This window comes from Mustela erminea, chromosome 5 (assembly GCF_009829155.1).
Source record: "Mustela erminea isolate mMusErm1 chromosome 5, mMusErm1.Pri, whole genome shotgun sequence".
In the NCBI taxonomy this organism is placed as follows: Eukaryota; Metazoa; Chordata; class Mammalia; order Carnivora; family Mustelidae; genus Mustela; species Mustela erminea.
The window spans coordinates 49111871-49135238 of NC_045618.1; the positions used below are offsets into that span (position 1 = coordinate 49111871).

Here is a 23368-nt window from a genome sequence, read left to right on the forward strand (position 1 = left end):
CAGGTGCCCTGGTTTTTTCTTTAAATATCTTTAAATAGAATTAATTCTGAGTGGGCTTAGCATTTATTTAACCAGACCTTGTCGTGGACTTCTAGATTTTCATTTTATTGATATTCCAAATAATGCTTCAGTGAACATCCTTGTATTTTATATTCCTAGAACAAATTCATTCCTGGAATTTATGGTTTGGTGGCTGAGTATTTAAAATTTTGATAGAAGTCATTAAATTTGTCTTCCATCTACCTACGCTATTATTGACATCAGATTTTACCTAATCACATAGTTTTTGCCAAGGTGCTTAATGAAAAACAGCATTTCATGGTTTTTATTAGTGTTCTTTTATTCCGAATGAGGTTGACACTTTTTTTTTTTTTTAAAGATTTTATTTATTAGAGTGAGTGTAAGCTGCTGGTACAAGAGCGGAGGAGGGGAAGGAGAAGCAGGCTCCCTACTGGGAGCCTGATGTGGGCCGGGTCTGGGACCCTGGGTTCATGGCCCGAGCCCAAGACAGATGCCCAATGGACTGAGCCACCCAGGTGCCCAACAGTTTCATATATTTACTGACACATTTGTATTTCTTTTTTTGATTTGTGGTCTTTTTCTTACTAGTTAGAAATTCTTTGGAAGTTTAAGGAAACTTTCTCTGTCATAAGTCACAGCTTTAGTTTATTTTTTGACTTTGAATATAGTAGTTTTATATTAGTTTACATTTTTATGTAGCCAAATTTATCATAATTTTTTAAAATGGAGTCAGTTTTGTATCTTGTCTCCACCCCAAAATCATAAATCTTTTGCCATTGTTTTCTTCTAATGCTTTTATGGCTTCTCCCATGTCTTCTCCCTTGTTTTTGTCCTCTTCCTCCTCTTCTTTGGCTTTAGATAAAAAAAATTTTTATCTAAATTTTTATCTACCTGGAATTTATTTCATTTTTTATCTTTTTGGAATTTATTTTCATGTAAGGATCCAGCTAGCCAAAGACTTCCTTAATTCTTTTCCACTGAGTTCAGTTATAAACCAGATTTCCATAGTGTAAGTGGATCTTTTTCTGTTTGGTTTTTGTTTTGTTTTGTTTTCTGTTCTGTTGATCTGGCTGAGTGATGGAGCTCTGGGGATTATTGTCAAGGCTCTATAACTTACTAGCTCTGTGGCCTTGGGCAAGTTACTTTTCTATCCAAGCTTTAGTTTCTGTAAATTGGGACGATAATACTTAACTTGGACTGTGATGAGCAAATGAGATACTTACTCAAAGTCCCTGACACATAGCAGTGAGATGCTTGCTAAATGTTAAATATTAATGCTAGTGGTGCTAATATGTCTTCATTTGCTTTCTTTGGCAGAGGGGATATAATTATTTTATTTGTGTGTGGTTTTTTCCCCCAGAAGAATTTTGGTGTCCTGTTTTGTTGAAAGATGATTTTGTTTATCATTGAGTTTAATAGATTAAGTTAGGGAGACTGTCTTTATAAATCTGAGCCTTTTTATCCGAAGGAAAGATAGTCCCATTTAGTGAAGTCTTACATCTCTTAGAGACTTTTTTCAAGCCTTTTTTTTTTTTTTAAATGAAGTTCTTACAGATAACTTCCTTTTATTATTACATTCTTTGTTTATATTGTGGATAGGAGTTTTTTTTTTTTTTTTCCATTACATATGCTTCCAAATGTTAATGTTTTTACATAGGGATTTTAATGGATTTGCCTTTTCTTGATAAATGAAATTTTTCATTTGCTTCTTTTGGATCTCCCAGATATACATAATTTAAAAGTAATGATTATTTTGCCTTCCCATTTCAGTATTCATATTCTGTATTTCTTTCATTTGCCTAATTAACGTTGGTTAAGGTTACCCCCGGAGTATTATCATATGGTGGTATTAGAGAACATCTTCCACACATGTTTTCAAATTTCGATTTAGTGTAGCCTTCCCGTCCCTTTATAGATACCTGAGAACACCCTTTAGTCCAAGTCTCTTTACAGCTGAGGTTGTAGACCTGGAAAGAAGTGACTTGTCCATTCAGGGTCACACAAGGATTGAATGTTAGAGCCCAGGGTAAGCTGTGTCTTGACCCAGTGAGCAGAGCTCTTTGACTAACAGACTGTCAGGCTGGTACAAACAAAGCTCCCCTAGCATCTCTGCCAGGTGTGTGCCTGGCTGCAACATCCAGCTGGGCTCTGGAAATCCAGACCAATTCCAAACTTTTTTCCCCCCCTGTGTTTGAAGTAACATCTGCTCTATTAAATTAACAGATGACCAGACAAAAGAAAATACTGGTAGTAATATATTTAATCAGATGCTTGATGTAGAAAATGTCAGTATGAGAAAAACATTTCAGGTAGTTCATAAAGACTTGGCATGTTGGCAGGCTTAGACAGAATTTTCTACTCTAATTTCACTGTGCTTTGTACATTTGGTGTGCTTGGTCTGTCCTGAGAGCAGAACTGGGGTTGTGTTCCTGCCTCCAACAGAAGCACCATTCCATAGATGTGCATACCAAAATAAGAAAGATGATCCCTGCCCTCGACAAGCTTGTCATCTCGCCAGTTGCCTCTATCTGAAACCTGATTTTCTGTTTTTCATCAGATTTTTAACTTTAATTTCCCAAACAAAAGTTTATGATGTTACCTTCAGACTCTGGCTTAGGCCATTTACTGAAAACATTTCAGAAAACATCATTGGATTGTTGCTTGTCATTTTTGTACATCGTACCAGGGAGATGAGGACAAAGAGTGTACACAACGTATTAGAAAGGATGAATCCATTAAAGAATGGTGACCCTTTTTAAGAAAAAAAAAAATGTTCTGCTCATACTCTACTTTGAACCTTGGGAGTGGTGTCCCCTTTTTAAAGAACATGTTCTGCTCATACCCTACTTTGAATCTTGTGAGTTTGCTAGGTTCATTTTAGTCTGTATCTTACTGAAAAGTTTCAGAACCCTAGTGCCCGGCTTCTAACCCTCTTTCCACACTTAACCAGCAAAGCTCCTCCGTCCCTGTTTCAGTTTCTGTTTGGAACATGGTGTCCTACTTTAGTGTGATGTCAAAGCTAATGGAATAGATCATGACACAGCAGCACTGGCATAGTTTCAATGTGGTCAGTTAAGCTGAACTGCCCTTTGCACGGAGCCTAGCTGATGTTAATACTAACATTAGGATAATTTGTGGGGATTTAAAAAAAACAGAAGTCGTGCAGAATAAAGGACTGACGTGATATTAACTGGAGGTAAAAACGGGCCAATGTGGCAGTGACTGAAAACAGGAGACCACTCACCACTAATGGCTATATTAAGTTAAGCCACCCAAGACATATCTTGTGGTGGAGAGACCTGGCCACTTTATCATTTGGGGTGAGATGTGGTCGGAGTGAGTCATGCTGGAAAAGGAGCATGAGCAAGCTGGCCATTTCTCTTACAGGGTGCAGAGCATCTTGGGACTTGGAGCCACAGGGACTGACGTTAAAACCTCCTGAGTGCTGACGGAGATAGCAGCTTGTCTTTTAAAGACCTCTAGGAAAGGTCACTTCCATACCTTCTGTCCGAAGCTCTTCATATTGATTCTCCCTCTCTGTTGTGTTTGGGTTAGCACATTGCCCCTCCTACCTGATAGCTGTCTTGTTAAAAATACCCGCTTCCTTAACAAAAAGGAAAACCCGGAATCTCCATTCTTTGTGCTGGAAGGACACCCCTGGAGGGTTTTTGCTGATGACCACTGCCACCGAGATCCAAGGGCAGCTAAGAAAGGCTACACGTTTCAAGGAACTGACGTGGAAGTCTAGACGTAAGAGAATATCATGGCTTCAGATTGCTGGTTCTATAAACTGAATGTGCTTAGAATTACCTCACAGAAATTGGATTTGTGAGGTCTGGAGTGGAATGTAGACTGTGGTTCTGATCTGGGCAGCTCTGGGATCCCACTTTGAGACGCTCAACTTGGGATAGATCATGTGTTCTAAGAGTCACACTGTCCTGCCCACTTACATGCCCACACCATCTAATGCCAGAAAGAAGCCCTGCCCTCGCCTGGATTTCTTTCCCGAGCTCAGCTGGCTGGATCTGAGGGACCCAGAACTGATACCACTTCCCTGCAGAGCACTGGGTGTTGATGGCACAGGGCTTGGCTTGAGGACTCTCTTGAGTCCATCCAAGGCCCGCCCCTCAATTTCTGGATCTTTTCTGAGAGCCCCCATCCCACCTGGGGTTTCACCATGTTAGAACAGCAGTGAAACCTCACAGAACATCTCGAATGATTCATTCATAACTCCTATCTTTTTCCTCTATGAGATGGTGAGCCTAGAATTTAGGAAATCCACACAATCCACCAAATTCTAACACCATCGTCTGTTGGTATTTGGTTTATAAGACCCAGACCTTGCCCCATGTGTTTTTCGGCCATGTGATTGTTTGCTATAGACTTGCTTAAGCAAGTATCACGGATTGCCTGAAAGTCAAATCGGCTTGTTTAGAGTAAGGCCTAGGATTACTGGTAATGCTTTTAAGAAGACTGAACCCTTTTTAAGTTGGCTGCACTTCAGGTTAACACTCTGATTTCAACGCTAAGCTCCATCAGAAAAAATTATTCTTAACTATAGAATAGAGCATTGCTAATAATATCCATCTGTGAACCATGATAAGAATTTTATGTTGATTTGAAGTTGCATTTGGGGTGCTTGCCACTAAATGCCAAAATTGCTTCATCTCTCCTCCAGACAATAGCAAATATGTTCAGCTTCTCCAGGAGTTCCCCTGGGCCTCTGGAGACCCAGGAGAATCAAGTGAAATCCACAGCAGAGCCCACTCCGGAGACTTGCTGGAACAAGAAGGTCTTTCCAACTCCAGGCTGGGATCAGGCTAACTTGAACAGTAGAACGACAGCATAATTCTTACTACTCGTAATGGAAGGTCACCTGGATATGTTAACCCCTTACTTGTTTCCAAGCCTATATACGCCTGCCTCTTGACCTCGACTCTGCGCAATAGTCACAGGGGAGGGGGAGGACTCTGAAGCAAAGATGGCGCCCGGCCCCTTCCGACCAATTAAATCTGAATCCCTTGGTGGGCCCTTGTGTAGGTATCTTTCTGAGCTCCTGGGCCTGAAGAACACTGCTCTAGAGGGAGCTTTGCTCCCTAGGAAATGCATCTTCTCTGTGGCCCCACCAGGCACTCTTTAAGGCCAGTCTCAAACATTTATACCCCAGAGCAGATAAATTCCAAAAAGGAGAACTGATAAGAGAAAGAAGGCAGAGACACTAGAGGAGGGCTTGAATTCCCTGAAGTTACAAGTTTCTGCCTTTTGATCATCCAGTTCTTGCTATAGGGCTGGGGTGGGGCATGGACAGACCAAGGAGCCCTGGGGGTAAGGCTGCCTCTGAAGGCCCCGAGGTTGCCATATGGTCACTTCTGGGCTGCATCTGACCTGCAGATAACATTGCGTCTGGCCTGCAGTGTGGCTGCACAGAGCAGTTTTTAAAATGTGAATGCCAGTCCCTAAAAGGTTTCACATGAAGGCATTCTCAGAGTTGACAGTGCTTGACAGAAGGTGCGGCACTAAGTCCCATAACACACGTGTGTGTGCGGGTGCCTCGGGTTTCCTTTCATCAGGTGCTCCATTCATGGGAGTAAGACTCCAGGGAAACATGATTGCAAATGCATCCTTCTGGCTTGGGGTTCATCTGAGAAAAAATATTTCCATAGTTCCATCAGTGCCTTCTCTTTCCATAAGACCCCTGAGGCTGGGCTATAATGGCTGGCTTGAAAGAGAACCATCCTGGGGTGAGTCTGGATTTTGCTGTGGAACCTAGGGCTATCTTTTAACTGCTCTGGTTCTGAGTGTCCTATCTATGGGGGAACAAGAGCCAATAATTTCTAAGGTTCCACTTCTGGCTTCTTGGGATTCTAGTAGCGTAAGGTTAGAATGGAGACCACTTGGTTTAAGGGCAGTCTGTGTGTAAAGGTGGAGAAACTCTTAAGTCAGCGTGTCTGGTCAGCACTGAAATGCTAGCCTGGAGAAGTCTAGGAGACCAGGGAGGGGAAGGGCTGGAACTAAGGGCTAGAAGCTTGAACTATCCAAACAGGTGAAGATGGGCCTGGTGGTCTTGCGAGGGAGGAAGGGCTGCATCGCTGGTGGTGTTCATTTTAGATCAGGCACCCATTTGGTGGGGAGGGTGTAGGGATGTAGGGAGCAAATGGTGGACAGGTCCCTTCTCAACATTTCGAGAGAATGGGAGAGCAGGAGGAGCCCCACATCTGTCTCCTTTCCTTCAGAGAAAAGAGGTTGGTTCCCCAGGATATGCCCTGCCCACAGAATGGGATGATAGCACCTTGGTTGTTTTCAGTCACTGTATTTTTTTTTTTATTTTATTTTAAAAAATATTTACGACAGTAAAGGTCGTACTATGTGACCAGGGGGCAGATGCCTTTGAGCATCCCCCTTTCATTTCTACCTCAAAACAAGATTAAGGCATAAATTACTCGCTGGGCACCAGGCGTGCCTGTTGTCCTCAAGGCGCCATCATTGGTGGTACCACTTGTCCCATGGGCCAGCGGATCAGACATTTGCCACTGAGCCTGCACAGACTCGGGTGTCCCTACACCAGCTTTAACTAGTGCATTCCAGAGAGACCTCTCAGCAGTGCCGGCCCTTCTTTCTTGCACGGTGGGCAGAAGGGAGGGATGGGAGGCTCTCTGTGTGTGTGTGTATGTGTGTGTGTGTGTGTGTGTACACGCGTACGCAGGGAGATGGGTGACACAGGGAGGGGAGGCTTTGCACCGCTGCCCCTGCTGCCGGGCTGCACATTAAGCCAGGCAGGCTGGAAGACCAAGTGCGGACGCGGGACTCAGGGAGCGTGTGGTGCTCGGGCTCCAGCTGGGTACTAGGCACAAAAGCAGCTGGCTGGGCAGGGGCTGTGGGGGTGTGGAGGGCCCATTTGCCTCCCCATCTCGGGGTGGGTGCCCCATGTTGTGCGTTCCAGCTGCCCGTCCGACACAGTCTCCGCGACCCAGGGTCCTTCTTCATTCCTGGCCTGCAGCTGTCACCATCGAGCCCAGGGGGCCCCGGTTCATTCAGGGGCAGCTCCAGGGACCTAACTCCTGTCCGCAGAAGATGAGAGCGGGACCTGGAGCCTTGGGCAGTGCGGGGGCAGGGGTGGGAGGGCAGCACAGAATGCAGATCTGCTGCGCCGGTCCCCCCCACCCCCGGGTTCCTACTGGGACTGGAGGCCTGGAGTGTGCAGAGTAGGTTTGCATGGCAGTCTTCCTCTCCCAGTTTCTTCTGAGGATGGGACAGGCCGGTAGGAATTCCTAGCACCTTAGTGGCAGGGGCACAAATGCCCCCACAGAGCCCGGTGGAGGCTTTGGTGGGCCATGTGATGGGTCCCTCTAAATCACCAGGGCTCTGTGTTGGAGGTGCCTGGGCCTCTCAGTAGAGCAGTCCCTCCTAAAACTGGCTTGAGTTCCTTTCAGAGGGTGTAGGCTTGGTCTCTCAGGAGATGAGGTCAAGTGCAAAGCGAGCTGGCATCTTCTCCACCCCAGCTCAGTGGGCCCTGGGCCTGGGCCTGCACACTGCCTGGACCGGCATCCTGGCCCCCATCGACTTGCAGCCTCCTCTGAGACTCACTCCAGCGCTTTGGGGTTGGGGTCCAGGCCAGGCTCCCTCCTGCGCTTGGCACTTTTAAAGAAGCCGAGCTGTGGGCAGCAAAGGTAGAAGAAGTCTCAGGGGTGGGCCCGGTGGACAAGGCCTGTCTCCCCTCCCTGCTTTCCCTTCATTAACCCTTCCAAGGCTCCTTCCCGAATACCCCAGCTAACACCGAGTACCCCCTCAACCCCCAATCCAGCAGGACTCCCTTGGTGGGCCACAGTGGGCCCCTGAATTGGTGGTGGTGGTGGTGGGGGCTGCAGTGGAGTGCATGCAGCCTGGGTCAGGAGGCTAGAAGTCATGCTGTATGACCCTGCCCCAGGCAACACCCCTCTCTGGGCCTCCCTTGCCTCATCTATAATAGGTTCTCCACCTGCCACTCAAACACAGAGAAGACTTTGCGAGGCTTGTGAGCGCGTGGAGAAATTTTGTTGGAGAAATTTTGTGGTTCTGTGTGCTTGCTTCTTTTTCTGATAAGAGACCTAGCTTTCATCAAGTTCCTAAAGGACCCACAGAAGGGTCAGAGCCACAGGCTGCAGGTCCCCTGGTGGCACTAGCCACGCTGTCTGCTGTGGTGAGAGGGGCAGGCTATGGTAGCAGGCAAGTTCTGGGGAGGAGGCTGGGTGGGTGCCAGCTCTCACGGGGAGGAGAATGTAGGGACTGGCACCAGAGCCCAGACGTTAGAGCCCCTGGCCTGAGCCCCCCACCCCCAACCCCCGCCCCCCGCCCCCCGCCAAGATGCTGCTTTCCCCATCACCTGCCTGCTGGGGCCTCACCTTCCATAGTGCCAGGACCAGCAGGGCCAGCAGCAGGAGGCCCCCCAGGGTGCTGCCCACAATGATCCAGATGGGGATCTGCGAATCTTCTTGCTTGGAGATCTCAAATGTGATCTGCAAGGGGAGGAGGGCGCCAGGTCCACAGCATGACTGTTCTGGGGCCCCGGGGTGGGGGGCCAACGGGGGGGGTGGCATGGGGATAGCTAGCACCCAGGGAAATCTGCTGGAGGGATGGGTGGCACCTGGCCAGCAGAGGCCCCAGAGCACCCCACCCTTGCACAACAGACACGGGAGCTAAGGGACCCAGGTGATCCTGCCTTCTCTTTGAGACACTTTTGCCTTTGGCCTTGGGCCACTCTCCACTCCCCTTGGATTCTCCCATCACATGGGCTACTTTTTCTTATTTTCTCTGCTGCTTCTTCATCGCCTCCCCGGCTTCTAAATTTTGATGTGTCCTGTGGCTCTGCACTTGGACTTCTGCTTTACCTATAGTCACTTCCTGGTGAGCTCGGGGCCTTCTTCCACGCTTGGCACAGTGGGCCCAGGGCCCTTGGTGCCTTTAGAGGGCCCCGAAACTGTTCTAATTTCTTTTAAAATTAGAAGAAGAAAATATATAACCTTGCTTGGATTATGTTTGTCTATATATGGACACTGTCATAAAATAATGATTTAAATTGTGTTTTTAAGGAGGAAGGGGCTCTGAAGGCAAAAGGGTTCAGGGCCCCGAGAGGGCCTAACTCTCTCCAACGTGGGGCTTTACCATCTCTCCGCTGACCGCTGTCACATTTCTCCCTCCTACCTGGCCTCTCTGCTAAATTCCAGACTCATATCCTCCATCTTCCCAGCCTACTTGGCATCTTTAACAGGTTCCCAAACAGACTCTTGATCCCACTCCTCACCCTCAAACCTCTTCCTTCACTGCCTTTCCCACAGAAGCAAAAGGCAGCACTGCCCTTCCTAGCTTTGCTCAGCTGAGAAGCTCCGGGCTCGGCCCTGACTCTTACCTTCACGGCCACATGGACTCCAGCCAAATCTGGCCATTCGACCTTCGAAGCCCCGCAACTATGGCCAGTCTTCCTCCCTCCAGGGCTACTTCCTTGGACCCAGCACCCTCCTTTTAGCCTTGGAAACTGTAAGAACCCGCTTACTGCCTCCCAGCCTCCTCATCGCCCTCTGTAGTCTGCTCTCGGCATGGCAGCTGGAGGAAGGCAGACTGAACTCTCTCCTCCACTCTGCATCTGCAGCTCAGAGTGGAAAATAAGAGTCCCTGTCCTGGCCCGCAAGGCCCTACACTCTCCAGCTCTGCACACCTCCCTAGCCCCGTCTCTTCTCTCCCCATCGCTCTCTCCACTCCAGCCCTCCAGCTACCTGGCCTCGAACAAGCCAAGCACACACTCATTGCAGGGTCTTGGTCTTGCTGTCCCTTCTGCTGGGCTGGTAGTGACGAGACACCCCCCTTCTTCATGCTCTCTCTCTGATGTCAGTTTATCTGGGAGGCTCTTCCCAATCTCCTTGTATAAAACAGCACCCTGTCCCCCCAGTCTCCACCCTTTTGTGCCTGTTGCCTTTCCGGTCACAGCTTTATCACCACTCGGCATTGATGTAGTCCCGTGTCTTGCCATCCCACCCATCTAGAACGTCTGCTCCAGGGGAACAGGGCTTTATCTGTGTTGGTCACTGTTCTGTGTTCAGTGGCAGGGACAGAGGAGGCGCTCAGGCAATACAGCAGGGGATGGAATGTGTGACACCACCCCCACCTCCCCACTCCCAGCAGCAGCTTAGGGCCCTGGCTTGGCCACCCACTCCCTGTTCAACTTCAAGCCAGTCACGGCCCCCTCTCCGCCTTACCTGCCATAGCCTCAGTGTCTATATCTAAAAAATAGGGGTGGGCATACCTCACAGCACTTTGAGGAGTGAGCCAGAGCGCATGCCCAGTGTCTGCTACAGTGCCTGGGCCTGAGTCACGGCTCCACGAATGGCAGGCGAGGGCCTTTTATGTTCTCTTTCAACCCACGAGGGCTGGGACCTTCACCTCCCCGCCCCCGGAGCTAGCTCACAGCTAAGCCAACAGGGCCTTCGGTTCTGGGTTGCTGCATTTCTAAAAGAGAAGTGAGGCATCTGGAGAGGCTCAGAGGGATTTCTGGGGGGAGGTGGGAGAGGAAGGAGAAGGAGAATTCACTTAGAAACCATGGACTAGTGTAGAGAGAGGGGTCGTGCGTGTGTGGGGGGAAGGGCGTGGGGGGGGCATTGGGGGTGCCTGTACAACGCCTCCTCTCTCGGTTGCCTGCAAAATTCTGACATATCTCTTGAGATTCGGATCAAGTGGACTGTCTCCAGAAAACTTCCCCTGGACATCCCTTGCTCTGACTGCCCCCCCCCCACGCCCAGCACCCACACTCGCCCCCAGATCAGAGCCATGCTATGTTATCTTCATCCCCCTTGTCTGCTTAAGTCATCTCCGTATCCCCTGGGGGCCTGAGTCATAGGAGGAACACCCACCACATGTCAGATGAAGGAACAAACTGCTCCTTCGGTGGGTCCCCTGCTCCTGCTCCCCCTCTGCCTGGCAGCCCCCCACCGGGCTTGCAAGTGGTGTTTGTGCGTTTGATTAAGGTCTGGCTTCCTGTCCATGCCTGAATTGGGTCTCCAGCATCCCCCTGGGGGTGGGGCTGGAGGTTCACTTGGCATCTAGTATGAGAACCACTCACAAGGATTGCGGACCACGGCCCGTGTGGGGATGTGGCCAGTGGAGGGCAGCAGTGTCCCATGTACCCAAGCCCCTCTCCGAAGGACTGGGCTTTTCTTCAAGATCCAATTTCTCATTTTCTTAGGAGAGCACTATACGAAGCCTCATCCCCTTCTGGGGGCCCTGACTTTAGACGGTCTGGCCTGCGACAATCCGGTGTTAGCCAATTCACAGAGTCCCAATACAGAGACATCTCGCTTCCCTTGTTCTTCACGAACTTAGTTCACACCAACCTTTAAAGCACGTTATGTGCATTTCCTCGTATTTGGGGTGAGGATGGATGGGGAAGAGAGGGATGGATGGTCATTCTAGGCTGCTGGCCTTTCTCACTGTTGGTGGAAGCAACCAATGAGTTCCCCCCACCAAGACCCCCAACCCCTAGACTTGGGCAGGCCTGAGACCTAGTCCTTTCCTCTAGTGCAGAATACCCATGCTCCCCTCCTTCCTCTGATTCCACGGGGCTGCTGTGGTATAGAGCCTGGTGCTCTCGAGGTCACTGGGCTAATGTCTACTTTTGGCCCCATCCCTGCTCATGCCCCAACAGCCTGTATGTCTTGCTTGTCTCCTGTCTTCTGATGCTGCACTAACTGCAGATCGGTCCACCTCTCTCCTGCAGGAACACGTGAGCACAGAGCATAGGAAGCTCTAGGGAGAGGGGCAACCCCTTCCCTAGCTGGTCTGACTCAGGCTGAGGCCTGCAGGGTTCCGGGGGGCTCACCTGGCGGCTGGGATCCTCCTCTCGGAAGATGAAAGGGCTGTGGAACTGCCTCTGCAAGGCTGCATTGACTGTGATCTTCATCAGCTTGTACTTGAGCTGTATAATCAGAGGTCTTGTCAGAAGCCAACCCTTCCCCTGTGGGGAGATTCCCCGGCATCCACCACCTTCCCTTGCTTCACTGGGGTCTAGCTCAAGAGCTCTACTTACTGCTTTTAGGGACCTCAACCACAGGTTCCCCAGCAGATGGAAATTGATCTCCTGGTTGGGGGCCAGCCTCACGTTGCAGTTGATGGAAACTACGTCAGAGTTGCTGTGATTCTGAAAGAGGAGGTGGGTCTTGGGGTGAGCGACTGGGCTCCAGGGGAGCAAGGAAGGCAGCTGGCCTAGCCGCGCCTGAGAATGTGAGCAGGGCCTTGGGCCATCAGACAGATGGCTGAGCCCAAGTTTGGCTCCTGTGAGGGGGGAGGGGCAGAGGATGGGGACAAGGAGGGGTGGGGGGTGGGGGGACACATGGGCTGCGGGTGCCACTTGATGGCTGGAGGACGAGGTAAGGACGGTATAGCCTATGTTGGTCGAGGTTGTGGGTAATCACGTGTATTCTAGGAGCAGAACCTGGATTTGACCTTAGGGAGCCTATAAATGTCATCGCCAGACAAACAGATTAAAGGAGACATTGTATGATTACTGTAACAGAGGCAGAGAAAGCATTTTAGGAAATCCAACTTCTGTTTCTGATAAAAACTCCCAAGGAATTTCCTGAATCTGAATATAGGGTGTTTGTGTGTGTGTGTGTATATATATAAACTACAACAAGTATCATGTTTAATAATGAAAAACTTAAAAACAATTTAAAAAAAAATCAAGTTCAAGACAAGACTGTCATCATTTCTATTTCCCACTGCCCTGGAGGTCCTAGCCAGAGCCAGAAGATGAGAAAAACAGTTTGTAAGGATTGAATGGTAACGCTCACACTATTATTGTTTACAGATGATCCCGTTCAACAGAAAACCCAAAGAAATTGTCAAATTATCAGAATTTATTAGGTTAAACTTGTTTGTATCCCTCTCTTGTAACTACTGAAACAACCCCCGCCCCCAGTCCCCCAGGCCCAGTCTTCAGGAAAGTACACTACACTCAAAATGCTTGGTGTGAGGGGCTTATTTGCAGAAATCAAACCAGAACAGCCAAGATGTTAGTCTGGGGAAGAACAGTGAAAGCAATCAGAAACTGCGATCTCGAGCAGGGGCAGCCCTGGGAACAAAAAGCTGGGGACAAGCAGGTGTCACAGGGAGGGCTTTGGGAGGTGACATGAGCTGCCCTCCATCCCCAGGGACAGGGAGGACTCAGCTGCTGGGGTCAAAGTCTCCAATACAAGCCAAGGAGGTCTTGGCCTTCAGAGCCTTGCTGGGTCTGGGCTTCCCCTTCCCTTTGCTCTTAGGTGCCAGGCCACGATCCCTTTTCCTTTCCTGGAGGTTGTCTGCTCCCCTCCTCTCTCTCTTGACACCTGTCACAGCCTTGTCCCCTGGCTCCTCTGGCATTCACTCTATGTGTCCTGCAAGATGGTGAGCTCATTAAGTGTATTTCTTCATTCTGTTTCCTCTTGGTCTGAGAGGCTCGTGGCCCAGCCCTGGGTAAGGAGGACACTCACCAGCTGTGGGGCTTGGGTCAGGTCTTCCTCTGTCGGGGCATGTCGGTACTCGGTGCTGTTTCCCCAGATGTTACAGGACGTGTTCACCTGCAGCAGGGCCACACACAACCGGCCTCACCACCAGCCTTGGCCCAATCAGCATCCCAGAGATGCTCCATTCTCCTCCTCTGCCCCGTGAAAGCCCTGCTGGTCTGGGGCCGGGGAGGAGGAGCTGAGGTCTGAGGACTTGGGGGCACCCCTAGGGGTAGGTCGCCTACTGGTCCCCTCCCTTGAGCAGGCTCCCAAGGGCTCTGGTACCTGGTCAGTATGGAAGTCCTTCAGCATCAGCAGGCGGTTGCCCCCTCTGGTGGCGATGGGGACCGTGATCTTCATCATTACTCCGTGGATGGGGAACAAGCCCAAGTTTTGGATCTGTGACCAGAGAGAGGAGGAGTCAGTACTTCCAGCAGCAGCTGCAGTAAAGGGGAGTGGAGGATGAGGTCCACGGAGGTGAGCCACCCATCAGGTTGGGAATCAGGCCCCTTCAAGCCCCTGGCATATATGCTCTGCCAAATCACGGCAGGGGCTGTGTGCACAAAGGTGCGTGGAAGCACCCAAGGGGCCGGGCTCCTGGAGGCCAAAGACAAGCCGGTGGGGGCCATGAGGCTGGAGAGCAAGGTCACTTCCATTCCCAGGCTCTCCTGGCTGTGGGGATTTTGTAGCCTAGCGCTGCTGGTCACCCTGGGCTGAGGTCAGGGAGGAGATGGTGAGAGTTGAGTCATGCATTAACGAAAGTTGTAACCGTGAGCAAGTGCTAGCCGTGACATGGCCGGTGTCAGAGTGGCAGTGACTCCAAGCAGGGTTCCGGAATCAGAGAGGCCAGTCTCCGACCCAGAGCTTCGAGCGTCTACCAGCTGTGTGGCCTCAGGCAGTCACTAGACCCCTCCTGCAACAGCCACCTGGATACCAGCATGTCTGATACATGGTTTCCAGCATCAGCCTGCCCCGAGCTCACACGCAGCCTTTAGGGGTGGGGCGGGGCACAGAGCCCACTGGGCAGACTGCTCGAATGCCTCCTCATCCCCCTTCTTGCTCCTTCCTTACACGGGGGCAGAGACAAATGCCACATTTCCCAGCCTCCCTAGGTAACTGGCAGTGTGAGAAACTGCCAAGGAGTTCCTTTAGGAGGGAGGGGCCTGCTCTTCTCCCCTTCCTCCTTCCTGGGATGAGAGTGTGATGGCCGGGGCTGCAAATGTATTGGGCAATGAGGTGAACTTAAGAGGCTGATAGTGGCATGTCAAGGACGGTGGAGCAGACAGAAGACCCAATCCTGAATGATTTTATGAAGCTGCCAACCCTGGACTTCTTTTATGGAGAGAATAAACTCTGGTCCATTTAGGGCACTTGTATTTAAAAATATTTTTTAAATATATGCAACCACACCTAACCTTCATTGATACATCCTCCCAGTCCAGCCCCATTCTTTTCTTCTCTTTTAAGATTTATTTATTTTTATTTGAGTCGGGGGAGAGGGGCAGAGGGAGAGAGAGGATCTTAAGCAGATTCTCCACTGACCACAAAGTCCCACTTGGGGCTCGATCTCACGACCCTGAGATCATGACCTGAGCCGAAATCAAGAGTCAGCTGCTTGGGGCGTTTGGGTGGCTCAGTGTGTTAAAGCCTCTGACTTCGGCTCAGGTCATGATCCCAGAGTCCCAGGATTGAGCCCCGCATCGGAGGGGGGTCTCTGCTCGTCAGGGAGCCTGCTTTCCCCCCTTCTCTGCCTACTTGTGATCTCTGTCAAATAAATAAATAAAATATTAGGGGCGCCTGGGTGGCTCAGTGGGTTAAGCCGCTGCCTTTGGCTCAGGTCCCGATCTCAGGGTCCTGGGATCGAGCCCCGCATTGGACTCTGCTCAGCAGGGAAACTACTTCCCCTTCTCTCTCTGCCTGCCTCTCTGCCTACTTGTGATCTCTCTCTCTCTGTAAAATAAATAAATAAAATCTTAATAAACAAACAAATAAATAAATAAATAAAATCTTAAAAAAAGAACAAAACGAAGTCAGCTGCTTAAGAGACTGAGCCCCAACCGGCACTCCCTATTATTTTCTAGATAAGGACTGAGAGGCCCAGAGAGGGCAAGGAACTTGCCTAAAATCGCACAGTGAGTGGGTAACAGGGCTGGGGCTGAATCCCAGGCACTTGCAATGATTCCAGACCCCTCCTCACCCCAAGGGAACCCTCAGCTCTTGTTCTTCACTCTGCCTGGCTCTCTGCCAGCCTTACCTTGAAGACGCAGCTGAAGGGAGGCCCAAGGCCATCGTACCTCTCCAGTGAGCTGTTGGGCTTGACCTCATAGTGGCTCAGGCTGCTGTCCCTGCAGGGACAGCGGACAGGGACGCTGTTAGCTCAGGCAATGTTGGCTCACTGAATAAATGCATGACAGAGGGCGTGGGCATGTGCCCGGCTCCCCTAGACCACAGGAAAGAGGTTTTCTCTGGTGTCCCTGAGGACGGGGAGGACTGTGTTGGGAAGGGTTCTGAGCCTCAGCAGGAATGCATGCCGAGATCTCTCAGCAAAGGCCGCCTCATGTGGGGGATGGGCATGAGCTCAGAGAGCTGGTCATTGGCCATCCCTGCCCTTGGGGGCCATTCCTGGCCTCTCAGCCCAATGGCAAGACCTCTTTAGAGCATGAACTCGCCCACTTTGCCCCATTCCAGTGTCCGGCAGTGGCCATGGGAGGGCCTGAGTATGCTTTCTGTGTGGTTGCAAGTCTGACTTCTCCAACGGCCTAGGGACTCCCAGGGGACAGGGATGGCTGGTGGGAGCACTTTGCCCTTTGGGGAGGTGGGTTCTCGTACTTTCGCTGTGGAGAGTTGCTGGTTCAAGGTGGTAATGAAAAGCAGATGGACTTTTAATAGGTTTTATGACTTAAAATCCTCTTAGACCAGGCCCCCACTTATCACCTGCACTGGGGGTGGACACCGCCCATGCGCCACCCCCTCCCAGAGGCAGGAGCTCCCTGGAGGTCAGCTCTGTGTCTCCTTCTACCCCCTGCCCAGCATGGCTGAGGGACCTGCCCTCTCCGAGTCCTCAGGGACACCCCCGACTCACAGTCCCTCGGCACTGCAGCCTGGCCCCTGTGACCTCTGGTCCTATGCAGATCCCCCCCAGAGGGTACCCCGTCTTAGGCCTCACTTCTCTCAGGCTTCCCCCAGCCTGTTCCCCCCCACCCCCCCACCTGGTGAAGAGGACATCAGCCTCGTATTTGAGGTGGAAGCGCAGGAGGGCCGTGTTGTCTTCCCTGGTGCTCTCCTCCTCGTCGCTGTCACTGCAAGGAGAGTCGCGCGGGGCGGTCAGGAGCAGGCCAGGGGGCCTTCCACCAGCCCAGCCGGCTCCCCGCGTGGGCTCATTGCAGCCCCTTCGGATGGGCAAAGCAACTAACAGGTGAGGAAAGGAAGGCTCAGAGAGGCTGTGTGAACTTCCCAAGGACACACAGCGTGTAACTATAGCAACTGGGAGAGGGATACCGGTTGTTTGTTCTACTCCTTCTCCGGTGTTCTTTCCGTCCTGGACTTCTCTCCCCTCCAACATTTTTCCATTTTAAAAGACCTTCCTTCCCTTACTCTGTGAAGATGACCCCTGCTTTGCTATTGTCAGGGGCTGCTGTGAGGCCCGATGATTACATGTACAGTGCTTTGTAATTGAAGGTTTTAGAAACAGCTGCCAGAGCAATGGTAAGGGTTTGCTATTTCTCTCTGAGCTGCCCAAGGATGGAGAGGGCAGCAGGTGGCCCCCTCCACCCCCAGGTCGGGGCAGGGGCACAGGGAAGAGCTGTGGCTAGCAGCAGAGCAGGGGACAGCAGCGTGCAGAGCCCAGAGGGGGCGGAAGGAGCAGGCGACGCCCAGACCTGCCAGCGGTGAGCCGGATCTCCAGGTGGTGCAGGAAGATGGATTTGCTGAACTCAAAATCCAGCCGGAAAGCCACCTGCGAGGAAGAGGTCCAGTTGCTGGAGCTGGGGTGTCTGGGAACTGCAGGTCTGGACATGGCCAGCCTGCCCCTCCCTGCCCCTGCCCTTGTCTCCCCGGGGTGGGGGGGTGAGTGGGTAGCTGTTGCCTGGGGTGCCTGGAGGACCAGGTGCCAGAGTGATGTGAGCTGAGCTCGGGACCTGGGGACACAGCCACAGACAATAGCTCCTCTGATAGGGTTTCTTGGCTAAGGGACCAGCCATTCTCCCCACGACTTCCTTTTTGTTTTCAACTACAGGCAACTTGAAGGCAGCAGGTCCAATTTCAGGATCCTGTGGGAATTCCTGGGTGGGGAGCTTGACGGCGGGAAGGGGAGGTGGCCATCCCCATGAACCACAGGGTGCAGGGCCGGAAGCCAGCAGGAGGACTGCCTCAGCGGCCCCTTCTTCCTGCGTGCGATAGGGAGAGGCCAGCAGAAGGGTGAAGGCTGCCTCGGGCACCCAGCAGTTCAATAAGGCACCGGCCTCCTGGTCCAGCGGTCCTCCCACCGCTCTGATGGTCCAGTCCTATGCTTCCTTTGGCCTTGGCCAAAGGGACTGTAGCCTGTGACCTCTGACCCTCTGACCCTCCTCACCACCTCTCACCCGACTCTGGGGACATTACAGGGGCTTTGCCCAGACATCATGTTCTTCTCAGATCTGCTTCATGGGGTTTCCCAAGGAGACTTTGGGGCCCCATTCTTGACTTGTGTCCCAGAGGGGAGGCAAGGATTCCTCTTCTCTCCCCACCCTTGTAGACCCCGATCCTGGGAACAAGCTGTCACTCTCCCTGACTCTTGCCTCAAGCTCCCTTCTGTCTGATGCCAGCTCTACAAGTAGCCTAGTCTCAGCTGGGTCTTTTCTTGTTCCAGAACCTTCAGTGGCTACCCAGTACCCCATAGAGACGGACAAATGCTACGTGATCTGGAGTCCGGAATCTGGGGATTCTCCTTCCTGGGGAATTTGCTTTTCCCCTCACACACCCTACCCGCTTTCCACTCGTCCTTTTAAGCACATGATAAGTGCTCACAAAACGTTAATTTTTCTCCCAATCTCTCCCCGTGCACAAAATAGGTTGAGAGAGGCTGGACTTGGAAAAAGTGTGTTAGGATAAAGGATAAAGGGATAACTGGCCAGGAGGTGGTGGGAGAGGGGTGGGTGGAGTGGTGGCATTGCCCTGAGGTGAAGGAGCCTGGATGCTCTCTTGGGGGTGGGCTGGCTAGTTAGGTCCTGTGGGTGTCATTTCCTGGGTGAAAAAAACTAACAGACTTAACAGCCATGCTCAGGCTTCTCCATCCCTCCCCCGTTCTCCCGTCTGTCCATTTCCATCTCCCTTGCCTCCCTAGTGCCTCCCAGCACCCACCCGGTCCCGCCCCCACACTGCCCCCAGCCTCAACCTTGGCCTTGGCCCTGAAGAAGGGGTAGCTGACATTGCAGACTTTCTTGTGGAGTCTCCTCTCCTCGTTCACGCACTCGATGCTGCCATCCGAGTCGTCCTAGGGGAGGGTGGGGAGCACCGCGGGCAGCTGTTAGGAGGGCCAGAGACCTGGGCCTGGGGACCACCCAAGCCGCACCCCACCACCTACACCAGAGCTGTACCACAGACCTTGGAAGGAAGCTGGGACCCCAGGGGCCCCGGAGACACGGGAGGCAGTGGCTTTGAGGGGGAATCACCGCCCAGCTCCTGGGCCTCTCTGACCTGGGGCCCTGCTGGGCCAGCGCCAGGGTCCCCTCCACTAGGGTCCTGAGGGAGGGGACTCCCCCATAGTGCTTTAGCTTGACACTGCTGGGTGGCTGTGTGTCCTTGTGTGTATCTTGGGCATGCATATGCACGCGTGGATGGAAAGGCATGTCTGTGTAGACTCCGCCTGTGTGTGCCCTGTGGCAGGCATGAGGAACAGGTGGGTTTCCTTGAATGCACAGGCAGGTCTGTGAGCTTTTGCATGTGTGTGTACAAAGTGCTCATGATCAGACTAACACATCTGTAACTGGCTGGGGCGGGGTTGCTTCCTCCACTAGCTTCCCCTCGGCTGGATGGTGGGATGGAGGGCAGCCTAGGGAGAGGAGTGCTGGTCTCCCAGCTGTGAGCAGCTCCTGGGCTGGGGCTGGATGGGCAGAGCTAGGTTGTGGGCTATCCCAACACACACGCCCCCCCCCCCGCCCCCCATAACCCCGCTGCATGTGTGGATGTAGCCCTTTCTAGAACACGCTGCCCGCTGCCCGCTTCTCTTTGTCCTCCCCAGTTCTCAAAGCTCTTCTGTGCTACAGACACAAAATCCCACGAAGACTGGCCCCTGGGCTTATGAATAGGCATGGCACTGTAGCGTCTGGACCAGGGGAGTAGTGAAAGGTGGATGCGGGTTGGGGCCCTGTTTCCCCTAAGTACCCCAATTCAGACAGATGCCAAAATCTCTGGGCGGGACAGGACTGGGAAAGAGGGCCATCACATGGGCTGCTCATCTTCACTTGGGGTTGCAGGGGGCTTGACTGTGCAGCCCAGCCCTGGGCCTGAGGAAGGGACTGCCTGGCAGAGACTGAGGGGTTCCGTGTCTGCCCCACCCAGCACTCAGGGCTCCACATGGATGCTCTGAGATCCTTGGGGGCAGAGACTGTCTGAGGGGAGCTGGGGCCACCCCCCGCTCCACATGACAGTGATGTCCTGGGTTGACTCAGTGACCCTGTCTCAGGGACTTCTCTGCGGAGTTCAGGGTCACCACAGGCCAACACTTAGGCACCGTGAATTCCCTCGGAACGCATGCAGGGCCGTGCTGGGGAGCTGTGTGGGGCTGGGGGAGCCCGTGTGGCCTTCTGGGGCTTCGGAAGGCCCTTCAGAGCTTGTGACATGAGGACAAAGCCCTGTCCTAAAGTGCAAGCCCAGGAACCCTTCTGCCACTTACTAGCTGTGTGGTCCTGGTCAGGCCCTGTCCACCCCTCTGTGCCTCAGTCTCTGGCATGATAGGAAATGTTGAAGTTTGGAATAACCTGTTCCGGTTCTTGTGAGAGGGTCCTTTTGAGAAAGCCTGAAGGATGAACTATGGGCAGGGGGCTGTATTAGCTGGTGTGCACCTGTGTGGGGTGTGTGTGGCTGTGCGTGTGCACGCACATGTGTGTGTGCTCCTAATGAGGGCCAAGGACACAGGCTAAAAGACATTCTTCCCCATACTCGGGAAGGGCTCAGACCCCCTCTCCCAGTGGCTCTCTCCCTGCTGCACGCTGACCTTGCCTGGGATGCTTTCAAAGCATGCTGATGTGGGCGTGGCCCCAGACCAGACCCGGTAGAATCTCTGGGAGAAGCCTGGCCACAGGGATCTGTAAGCTCCCAGTGGCTGTAACATGCAACCCACCAGTCCCCTTGGCTGGACCCTTCCCTTCCTGCCTCTGCCCTTAGCCGCAGGCAGACCAGGCCCACAGTTGAGGTCTTACCTTCTGGATCAAGCTGGCAAACTGCAGGTTTGTTGACTGCGAAATATTTAGGACTGTGCTGTAGGCATTCTCGCCTCTGTTCTCCAGCACGGCCTCCACAGCAACCCGCCGGCGTGTGCTCTCGATGATGAAGACCGTGGTGTCGAAGGACAGCGTGTAGGCGGAGCAGTCCTGTGTGGTCTTGCCCAGGACCCTCTGGCAGTACTCCCTGTGGGACAGAGCCCACCCAGGGCCAGGCATATGGAATGGGGAGGGCGGGGCCAGGCCTCCCTGTTCTCCTCAGCATGTATCCCTTTTGGCTTTGGCTACCGGGAAGCTCGGAGCTAAATGAAGAGACTATCTTGATGAGTAGCCAGGATGGCTAGACGGTTTGCTTCTTCATCCTTCTACAGGGTTTGTCTGTGTTATTTCTACTTATTGTATATGTTTTCTAGCTCAGTCATTTTGTATATGTTTTCTAGCTACTCAGACTGAGTAAGTCAGTAAGTCTACCTTTAGACTACCTCTAAAAGTAGAGGATGGATTACTTGAAAATAAATGACATAAATTTTAAAGAGGATATTTTTAATGATTTTTCCTTGTATACTATATCTTTTTTTTTTTTTTTCTTCCAGTAGGGCACCCTGCTCAGCCACCTGCTTTGTCTCCTTAGTTCAAGCAGTCCATCACTGGGCCCACAGGTCACCTAGTTGGGGGCTAGGAGGGTGAGCAACTAGGATCCCTGGTCCTAGTCTCCATCTTTCATCTGTTTGGTAGTAAAGACTCCAAAGAAAGGATTCCTTTTCCTAAATGAAGTTTGAGGAGTTTGGATAGATGAGTACTTTTCTTTTTTTTTTTTTTTTTTTTTAAGATTTTATTTATTTGTCATAGAAAGAGAAGCGAGAGCAAGCACAGGCAGACAGAGTGGAAGGCAGAGTCAGAGGGAGAAGCAGGCTCCCTGCGGAGCAAGGAGCCCGATGTGGGACTCGATCCCAGGACGCTGGGATCATGACCTGAGCCGAAGGCAGCTGCTTAACCAACTGAGCCACCCAGGCGTCCCTAGATGAGTACTTTTCATTTTGCAGAGGAAGTAACTGAGGCCCAGAGAGGGAAGGAACGTGCCTGAAGTCACATGAGAGGCAATTAGAGGCAGAGCCTGGGCTAAACCCAGGCTCCACGTTCTGTGTTTGAGCCATGCTGCCTCCAAGAAAGATATGCAGGCAGCACTCAGGGCTTGGGGAGCCCCAGATCTACTTGTGGGGGAAGGAACGGAGTCAGGGCAGGGGCAGGGAGGAGCCAGCTTACATGGCCGTGGGCAGGTCACTGCGGGCATCCAGCAGGAGGTCAGGGACACAGTGCTCGTCCTCATTGCAGCCGTTCCAGAAGGGCACCTGTGCCAGGGAAAGTCAGGGCGGGGTGGGCTGGTTGGTTGTCTTTGCTGCCAACCGGCCCTCACCCCCATAGCACGCCGGCTCCCCACTCCACCACACTAGACATGGGCTTCGTTTTCTCTGCCCTCCTCCCAGACGACACCCTGCTGTTTTTCCTGCTTTTGCACAGGTACTCCCTTCTTTAAAACATGGCTCCAAACTCCGCAGCTCCTGGGTCTCCTTCAGTTCTCAGCGAAGCTCAGGATACCCACACCCACCCAGCAGGTTTTTAAGAATCATCTGTGTTGGGGGCAAGGTCTTAGGTACTGGCGGTACAGGATGAGGAAGACACAGCTTCCGCTCTCAGCTCGTGGGGAAGAGTGCTGGATAAATAATTACAGTGTGAAATGTGCAAAAAAAATTTTAGAAATCTGTGTGTGGAAAAGAGAGGCAGAGGGGAGGAAACAATCTTTTTGTCCTGTAACATGGTCAGAGAAGCCTTCAGGGAAGAGACAGTAGGTCAGAGTTCTGAAGGAAGACCATGTTAGCTGGGTGACCAGGGAGACGGAGAATTCGGGGGGAAGGATGAGCCTGTGCAAAGGTCTGAGGCATGAAGCAGCATGGTGAGTTTGGGAAATGCTGGGTGCTTTAGCATTGCTGCATTTTGGGATGGGGAAGATGGAGAGATGAGTGGAGTCAGTTCTTCTAGGGCCTTGGGGTCATTCTTTGCAGGTGACAGGAATCACTGACTGCTGTAGATAGGGGAGTGAGTATCCCGTCAGACCTGCCTGCTGAAGGCTCGCTGTGGCCGCTGTGGGTGGACGGACTGGAGGGATCAAGGTTAGAGTCAGGGAGGCCACTGAGGAGGCTGCTTCAGTGTTCAGGCAAGAGATGATGATGGTGTTGGGGGGTACAGGTGTGGAGAGGAAACAAGATAGGACTGCCAGAGGTGGGGTCCATAGGACCTGGAGTTCATCAGCGCTAAGGGGCCAAAGTGTCCAGGATATGGACAAGTCCCTTTTCAGTGTCTGGAAGGAGGGCTGCACCATTCACTTATAAACGGTGGGGTGAAGTTGAGTTTGGTTCTGTGGTCCTGTAG

General features: G+C 52.1%; 1 protein-coding gene across 1 annotated transcript in view; it reads right to left on the reverse strand.

Annotated features, from left to right (window-relative positions):
- Window positions 1-1805: 1805 nt before the first annotated feature.
- The window catches only part of ITGA11 (integrin subunit alpha 11), a 114429-nt gene continuing 92866 nt past the window's right edge, over window positions 1806-23368 (reverse strand). The window contains exons 19-30 of the mRNA XM_032343008.1: window positions 22205-22290; window positions 20921-21128; window positions 18895-18993; window positions 17402-17478; window positions 16733-16822; window positions 15778-15868; window positions 13809-13922; window positions 13512-13598; window positions 12071-12181; window positions 11864-11959; window positions 8400-8513; window positions 1806-7673 (exon numbers count right to left, since the gene is read on the reverse strand). Coding sequence (XP_032198899.1) covers window positions 7602-7673; window positions 8400-8513; window positions 11864-11959; window positions 12071-12181; window positions 13512-13598; window positions 13809-13922; window positions 15778-15868; window positions 16733-16822; window positions 17402-17478; window positions 18895-18993; window positions 20921-21128; window positions 22205-22290 — 1245 coding nt within the window. The 3' untranslated portion in view covers window positions 1806-7601. The remainder of the gene's footprint in view (window positions 7674-8399; window positions 8514-11863; window positions 11960-12070; window positions 12182-13511; window positions 13599-13808; window positions 13923-15777; window positions 15869-16732; window positions 16823-17401; window positions 17479-18894; window positions 18994-20920; window positions 21129-22204; window positions 22291-23368) is intronic.